This window comes from Dendropsophus ebraccatus, unplaced genomic scaffold (assembly GCF_027789765.1).
Source record: "Dendropsophus ebraccatus isolate aDenEbr1 unplaced genomic scaffold, aDenEbr1.pat pat_scaffold_597_ctg1, whole genome shotgun sequence".
In the NCBI taxonomy this organism is placed as follows: Eukaryota; Metazoa; Chordata; class Amphibia; order Anura; family Hylidae; genus Dendropsophus; species Dendropsophus ebraccatus.
In genome coordinates this window covers 83,253-91,872 of record NW_027210196.1, presented here as the reverse complement: position 1 = coordinate 91,872, position 8,620 = coordinate 83,253, and the positions used below count along the sequence as shown (strand labels likewise).

The 8,620-nt window shown below is 45.0% G+C and overlaps 1 protein-coding gene across 1 annotated transcript; it reads left to right on the top strand.

Annotated features, from left to right (window-relative positions):
• The first annotated feature begins 296 nt into the window (after window positions 1–296).
• On the top strand, window positions 297–8,315 carry LOC138777655 (large ribosomal subunit protein uL30). The gene is made up of 7 exons (XM_069956319.1): window positions 297–344; window positions 1,559–1,670; window positions 1,753–1,919; window positions 4,774–4,911; window positions 5,345–5,454; window positions 6,035–6,244; window positions 8,258–8,315. Exons 1-6 carry the CDS (start codon window positions 331–333, stop codon window positions 6,241–6,243), a joined length of 750 nt encoding a protein of 249 aa, XP_069812420.1. The 5' UTR covers window positions 297–330; the 3' UTR covers window position 6,244; window positions 8,258–8,315.
• The last annotated feature ends 305 nt before the right edge of the window (window positions 8,316–8,620 follow it).

The window sequence follows — 8,620 nt, the reverse complement described above, 5'->3', positions numbered from 1 at the left end:
TCTATCCAATGACAAGGCTGCAGTGCTGCTTTAGCGCCCCCTTGCGCAGCTTGTCGCCCTCTCACAGGGCACTGTATCCGGGACAGCGCAGGTAACTGCCGGCAGTGATAACGTGTTATAGTAATATACGGTGCTACTGCGTGAAGTATAACCAATACCCAAACTCTAGCCACCAGATACGAGCTACACGCTGACATCCCATCGCGCACTCTCACTTCCACTTTACGTCTTTGTAAAGCGCCTCCTGTCGCGCGAGAAGATGACGTCATCCAGCTGCGTGCTTAAGTTCTTTGCCGCGCATGCGCGTTACCCTCTTTTCCGGTGGTGAACATGGCGGGGACAGAGTGAGTAGATCATGGCCTCTGAGAAATCCGCCGTCATCATCCCCTCCCGGGGGTTTATCGCCTCGTCTCTTCAGCCTCAGAGGTGTCAGAGATTACGGAGATGACTCCGTGCAGTGTATTGATGGAGATCGGAGCGTTTCTGCTCTTGATTGTCGGCAATGTGTGAACTCGCTCCTAGCCGGCAGTGCTGCGGCCTGGTGCTGGCTGAGCCCTGCTGTTTCCTGAATAAATGTCAGTGTGAGCGGTCACCTCAGCTGTGTGTACAGTGCCTTAGCTGTATCTATATATACATAGAGAACCTGGTGCTGTGTATTGTGGCTTGGTTAACCCAATAGTCCCCAATATTACCATATTAATATATACTGTAAGGCTGTGTTCACATTGTGTTCTTGTGTAATCTCCAATAATATAGTGTCATTCAGTGATGTGTTAGATGCCGCTCTGCTATTCCATGGAGTAGTATACAGTGTATACAGTGTGTGCCATACACCCGCATCATGTAGGACATGTTCTGGTCTAGAGATGTCATGTACATATATCTCCAATGGACAGTATGAGGTTTTTTTTTGTTTTTTTTTATTGCAGGCTATTATGCTGCGTTTACACGGAGCGATAATTTGACCAATCAATTAAAGATTTTGAAGCGACGATTTGGTTTTTATAACTATCTGCATTTAGACTAATAAATCGTTAGAAAATTAGTAAGAAAAATAGTAATTGCAATCGTTTCTAAGATCGCTTAAAGGGGTTATCCATTGTTACCAAAACATGGCCACTCCACCAGGAATGTCTTGTGTATGATCCCTGACTGTAATGCACTGTGGATCAGGCTGATTCCCCACGGGTGCAGGAGTTGGATGCCCCCCTAGGGTTGCCCAGACTCCAACTTATGCAGCTGCGGGAGTCAGACACAGATTTGTTGAACTCCAATCCTCAGCACAGAATTTACCCAACCTGTGGTAGAGCTACAATTCCCGTTGTGCCCCGATAGCTAAACCATTTAGTTTTGCCACACAGTGGGAGACGGTGACTTGGATCAGGGATGGGGAACCTTCAGCCCTCCAGCTGTTGCAAAACTACAACTCCCACCATGCCTGGGCAGCCAAAGCTTTACCTTAGATCCCTAACTTAGATCCTCAGCAGTAGTATCTGATGTCTATAGGTAATGATGGTGGCAGATTATATCATACAACTGTGCTCTCCTTCTCTTACAGAGGAAAACAGGAGAAAAAGCTGCCAGCCGTTCCAGAAACCCTCTTGAAGAGGCGGAAGGCTTTTGCGGCTGCCAAGGCCAGGAGGATCAGGAAGATCCTGAAAGATAAAAGGGTAAGGGGTGATTGTTTTGTGGTGTAGGTGGCGATTGTGTATATACTGTATGTGTCTTACCGTATGTTTCTGCCATTTTCAGTCCCGTAAAGACAAAAGGAAGATCATCTACAAGAGGGCAGAGCGCTACTACAAGGAGTACAGGCAGATGTACAGAAAGGAGATCCGCCTGGCTAGAATGGCCCGTAAAGCTGGAAACTACTATGTCCCCGCTGAGCCCAAATTGGCTTTTGTCATCCGAATCCGCGGGTAAGCCACGCTCCTGTGTTCACACCTACACAACCTGTGACAGGGACGAGTTTGTGGCAGTGCTACAGTGAGCGAAGCATTAGAATTTTATTGTTAAGAATACTTTAGACATTGCAAAAAGGTATGGGCCCAGGGACCCCCACCATGCTGCAGGAGATGGGTTCTATAGAAAATGCGGTGCCTGTCTCTTGCAGTGTGCAGAGAGAAGCTCTTAGCTGAGTTCTTCTCCCTACTTGTCATGGTGAAAGGCCAAGACTCCAACTGACCAAAACTTTTGGCAGCTGATAGTAAGCAAGGGGGCATTCACATGTTCTGTGCTTAAGCCCATGCATGGAAGATGAGCCACAGACCTCCTGGCATCTTGTATCATTATGATGCTTGGAGCTCCTTATCTTCCAAACGTGTGAATGCCCCCTAACGATTTATGGGAATTCTACAGCCATCTTCTGATAACTGTATGGTTAGATTATTCGCTTAAAGGAGTTTTTCCATCTCCAAAAGTTATTTACTGGATAGAGGACAGCAAGCTAATCTATGGAGGTCTGACCACTGGGACCCCCAATGATCATGAAATCAAAGGAAAATTTCAATACTTTCATCTCCAATCTGGGTTTGTGTAACCTTTGTATCTCTAAGGCCAGTGTCCCTTAGCAGGTGTCATTTCAGGTTACCAGACCTGCAGTAAGGCTGGGGATTTCAGCCATAATACAAACTCTGATGTGTCTGTGATGACATCCGGGTGAAGCTGGTCCTTAGAAATTAAAAAAACCTAAACTTGTTGTTCCTTTACTCCTATGTGTTTACTAGAGCACAAACTTTGTCCATTGACAGGTCATGTGACCAGCGAGTGGGTAGAAATGGGCAGAAACGGTCTAACATGCTTGTCTGTTGTAACGGAGCACTTCTTTAGATCTTATGTTGCTCTTGAAAAATGAAAGCCGTGCGGTGATTGGTTACTGTAGACGACAAACCCGTGTTTTTGTTTGTTTTTTTTTTCCAATGGTACAACAGATTTGACACAACAAAATATGCTTTAGAAAACTTATTGGATATCTTGAGTACTTTAGTAATTTGTGTGTCTAGATGCAAATAGATATGCCAGCATCTTTCCCCAAATACCCTTTAAGAGTGCCTTCACACCTACCGGATCCGCTGCGGATCCAGTCCCATTCATCCCTATAGAGCACATACTCGCAGCGGGATTGCTGTGAGTATGTGCGTTAACCCCCTGCCGCCCGCAGCCCTTCATAGAGAGCATACATTACCTGCTCGGCGACGCGGCTGCATGTCCGGCTCCGGTCACGCTCAGCCAATCAGTGCATGGCAGCACTGATTGGCTGAGCGGGACCGGAGTCTGAAGCCGCGTCGCCAATCAGGTAATGTATGCTCTCGGTTGCAGGGGGTAAACGCACATACAGCGAGTATGTGCTCTTAGGGATGAATGGGACTGGCTCTGTAGCAAATCTCCCTGCGAATCCGCAGCATGAAAGTGTATGAATAAGACACTATGGGGGAAATTTATCAAACTGGAGTAAAGTAGCAGTGTCTTAGTTGCCCCTAGCAACCAATCAGATTCCACTTTTCATTCCTCACACATTCTTTGAAAAAAAAAAAGGTGGAACTAAGACACTTCTACCTTACACCAGTTTAATATATCGCCCCCTATGTTTCTGTGCCCATTGACAGGCTGAGAATTGTATGGTGAGTGGATATAACAGCATATGATGGCTGCAGAGGCTCTTACTGACTGTGAATGCAGCCTCTAGAGCATGGGTCTCAAACTCGCGGGCCAACTGCGGCCCTCGGGACACTAGTTTGCGGCCCCCACCTCAATGGTAGCTTACTGTAAGTGCGGCCCGGGGGCGCTCCGGCAGAGAGCTGCACTGCACTGCACATGTAACTACAAATAGAAGATAGGTGTGCCGTGTTTCTGCCGGAGCGCCCCTCCCCCGGGCCCTGGCAGAAACACGGCACATCTATCTTCTATTTGTAGTTACATGTGCAGTGCAGCTCTCTGCCGGAGCGCCCCGGCCCCTCTCCTCCCGCAGCGCTCAGCTCCACTCCTGCGCGGCGCCAGAGCATGACGCCACCCGGACCGCACGTCCAGCCAATCAGTAGGGGGATGTGCGGCCTGGGTGAAGTCATGCCCCGCCAGCCCTCAGGTAAGAGTACTCTCGGCGGGGGGTGATAGTGGTGTGTGGGGGAGAGCTGGGGGTGATAGTGGTGTGTGGGGGAGGGCTGGGTATCATAGTTTTGTGTGTGTGGGGGGGGCTGGGGGTGATAGTTCTGTGGAGGAGGTCTGGGAGTGATAGTTCTGTGTGGGTGGGAGGTCTGGGAGTGATAGTTTTGTGGGAGGGGGGAGGGCTGGGAATGATAGTTTTGTGGGAGGGGGAGGGCTGGGAGTGATAGTTTTGTGGGGGGAGGGAGGAGGGCTAGGGGTTTTACAGATGAAAAAATAAAAACATTTGATGACATTGGAATGTTTGTGTAAGAGCTTTTCTTGTGGAAACCCTGATGCAGCCCAGCCTCACCCAGACTCTACCTCCAGCGGCCCCCGGGTAAATTGAGTTTGAGACCCCTGCTCTAGAGGAGTAAGCCAGGATAGCGCTGACATCGGTGGATAGAGGCGCTTTTGTCATATAATTCAGCTGTCAGGTGGACATTTATCCTGAAGATCTGCACTGTATGGCAGTGAGGTCCTGAGTCACATGCTGCTGACTTCTTTTTAATGTTGCTGCATAAGATGTCTTTATAAATGTTAAGATTTGCTATAACTCTTGCTTCTCTGAATTGATGGATCTTCGTAGGCGACTCGACAAATAACTTTTTTTTTCCCCCCCCTTCTCCCCTCTAGTATCAATGGTGTCAGCCCAAAGGTGCGTAAGGTATTGCAACTCCTCCGTCTGCGTCAGATTTTCAATGGCACCTTTGTGAAACTCAACAAGACATCTATCAATATGCTCAGACTGGTGGAGCCCTACATTGCCTGGGGGTGAGTGACATGGTGCTGGCTTCGGACAAATATGGGATATTCAGGTCAAAACTAGGAGAAAGCTCTGTCCCTTTGAATTGTGTGTTCTATAAGGTCAGCATAATACTGTTAAGTTAATGGAAAAACAGACCCAAACAGTTGGCACACAATTGCATCCCCTTTTTTTTTTTTTTCTCCGTGAAACTGATGCGTTAATCAGACTGCAAAAAAGCAGTGTTAACCTAGCGTTAGGAGTCTGCTATATTGTGAGGGGAGGAAAGGGTGCTCTGTACATCCCATCAGCGAATGACAAGCTGCTGTACATCAGCGTAGAAAGCATGATAGCAATACACTGGGGATATGTCTCTTCTAGGGGGCGTTATATATTTATATATATATCCATGTGTTGTGTAGATTTTTAATATGGCTTTGTTGTGGTCTTTTTTTTTTGCAGTTATCCTAACCTGAAATCAGTTAAGGAATTGATCTACAAGCGTGGTTACCTGAAGATCAAGAAGCAGCGTATCCCTTTGACTGATAACTCTCTTATTGAGAAGTTCCTTGGTATGTCATACATAAAAGGGCTGTTGGCAGAAAAAGGCCACCTAGTATTTTTTTTTTTTTTTTTATGGTAGAAAGATGTTGATTCCAAACAGGCTTACATTCATTTACTCTTGACTTTACAAAGTTTGTTCCAAGTATTTACTACTATTTCAGTAATATTTTCTCATTTTTCTGATCTTTTCCGAACTAACCTTAGATGTGGTCTCACTAGAGCTCTATACAGTGGGATCACAGTCTCCCTATTACTGGTTATTCTATATACACACAAAGCCCAGCATTTTTTTTTTCTCTAAAAGAGTTTAGAGAGAATATATTGTATGCTTTCAGATTAGGCCTGTGTATTTAGGACAATACCTAGTACTGAGCTTTTTCTCTAAACATCTGTTTCTGTATTCAGGATTCTGTGTCATGGTGTTCCCCCCCCCCCCCCCCCCCTCAAACTTTTACTGAAAATTTTAAGGTGCAAAAGAGATGAAAAGGGGCAGAGGGAGGTGTTCAATACAAAACAGCAAGTCAATCAGTCAAATAAGACCGATATCAGCAGAGACATCAATAGTGAGGGTTTTGCTTTGTCTTGTAGGCAAGCGTGGCATCATTTGTGTTGAAGATCTGATCCATGAGATCTACACAGTTGGCAAAAACTTTAAAGCCGCAAACAACTTCCTCTGGCCCTTCAAACTGTCCTCCCCCAGGGGTGGTATGAAGAAGAAAACCACACACTTTGTGGAAGGTGGTGACGCTGGAAACAGGGAGGACCAGATCAACAGACTCATAAGGAGAATGAACTAAGGTAAAAAAATTTTTTGATTTAGACTGGTGTCTGTTTCTGCTGTGCTTACAGACCTATGGTATTGTAGCTGTAAGCATACTGTTGTGTGAATTTGTTTGACGCATTACTGTTACCTAACACAACTTTTAACATGTCAAAAATTGAGGGTTCAGAGTCTGGCCAGCAAGCCAGGAGGAGAAGCGCACAGCCGAGTTATTCTTGCAGTCGGTGGAGTTCTGACACTTGACAACCAAAACTTTTGGCATGTCTGTGACATTTTGAAAGTTTTGTTAAGTGAGATGTTACCTAAGCTATTGGCATTATGCTATAGAGCAGAAGGAGCTGAGCGGATTGATATATATCATAATAGGGAAAGGATTCAGTATAACTTGTAATTTATTGATTGAAGTTATACTGAATCTTTTCCCAGAAAGACATAAGTCTGCTCAGTGCTACCTGCTCTATAGCATGATGGCGATAGATTTGATAGCATTGTCTTGGTTGCTAATTGCTCTTAATATGATCATACACAGTTTTGTAAATATATAATACCAGAATAATTAATATAGATACTTAGTATTTAGTGGATAGTGTGGTAGTGTAGTATAAAGTTTAGTATACGTTCACACCAGCATTGTCCCTAGAGTCTTACACCAGTGCATTGCGCTGTTTTGGGGGAGTTTGATCTTATTTCACATCTGGATGCAGACCAGGTTAAAAAAAGCTACGCGTGCCTCCTCTACTCGCTATGTTTCTTACATTGTGCACATCATTCTGCACCCACATGCAGCACATACGGTACTTGAAGAGATTTCTGAGGCCAGTAAATTGCTACAGCATCCCCTGCTCAAGTATGAAGAAGCCATTGAAGCATTTCAAGGGGGAACACCAAAGCAAGAGCAGTGCCAGGGAGTATTCTTTATGCTAGTTTGCTTTTACAGATTCATTCATACTTGAAGTTTCTGACCAGGTCTGATGGTAGTATTGCTAGCCGATATCTGGTCCAATGTTGTAATAAGTCTTTGTATAGCATTTTATTTCTAATATTACAGTGGTTGTGCCAAAAAAGCCAGACATTTCCCAGAAACAATCTGGTCTCTTCAGTCTCCTGCAGATCCAGGGCAGCCGTGCCAGTGGTCACCAGTTAGTCCTTCATTGACTACTGCAGCAAAGCATGGACATCAGCAGTCGCACGCCTTGCTTAAGGGGCTGTCTGGCCAAAGCGACTAATGTACCTTGCTGCCCAGGCTGTGGGGGACTTAGCAGTGCTATACTTACCTGTCCATATCCTCTACAACTGCTGCTTCTTGAGCCTCCTGCTATCCACCGCTCCCTGCCATAGTGATATTTTCCACAACTTTTCGTGGCGTGCTGTTATAGGAAATGGGTGCTCAGCATAGACTATATAGAGCGGTCTATGCAGAACGGCCAGCACGTCACCAAAAGTTGCAAAGAAGATAAAAGTGGGAGGCTCTGGAACCAGCATTTGTGCAGGAGCGGGACAGGTAAGTATATAGCACAGGTATGTCCCCTGCAGCAGCATGCGTTAGTCGCTTAGGCCGGACGACCCCTCCAAGGAGTGGGGATGCCAGCCTAGTACATGGCCTCTAAGGGCAGTGCTTGACTGCAAGTCTTTTGAGGTGGTGCACTACATTATGACTGGTAACCTCTAAAATACCAGCAGATACAAGATAATCTGCACTGGATTGGCATGTGGTTAAAGAGCTGGATGCTAAGGGAGGGAATTTATCATTATCACAGTTGTATTTTTTTGTATTCTTCCCCCTGATGGTATTGAACGTGTGGTTTTCACTTTGCTCAAGATATATACTGTAGTTCAGAAAAAGCATGTTGGTGAATTTGTGCAGAAACTTAAAGCACGAGGGGAATTTTCACCAGTGCAAAAAACACAGCCGTACATTTGAACTGAATCTGTAGCTGAGCTTACTAATCATACACTGTATGGCACGTTTATAAAGTCTGTGTAGTCCTGTACTATAACTAGTTAATAACCTATATATTTTATCTTTTTAGGTTTCGTATGACTGCGTCCCTCTTTGGTCAAGTAAATAATAAATATCCATTTACAAAATGTTCTTTGCATTGTAATTTTTATTTGTCCAGTGTTGTGGTTGATTATGAAAACTTGTACAACTGTGAATATTGGGCATGAAGAAGGGAATTTATAATTTGTGATTTTTTTTTTTTTTTCCTCATTGGCACTTTTGTCTTTGCATATAATGTGCCTTAAAGGGAACCAATCACTATAATGTATATAATGCTGTTAGCGGCTCCTAATAGAGATGCTACAACGTGGTCTTGCCATGCTTGGTGTATATTGGAGATTTTTTTTTTTTTTTTATTCTGGCGCATGCTGCAGATGGTTAGGCCATAACT

Excerpts from the sequence above, each read along its gene's own strand:
- LOC138777655 (XM_069956319.1), top strand. Across the intron at positions 1,671-1,752 it reads AGATCCTGAAAGATAAAAGG|TCCCGTAAAGACAAAAGGAA; the intron begins GTAAGGGGTGAT and ends TGCCATTTTCAG. Across the intron at positions 4,912-5,344 it reads GAGCCCTACATTGCCTGGGG|TTATCCTAACCTGAAATCAG; the intron begins GTGAGTGACATG and ends TTTTTTTTGCAG.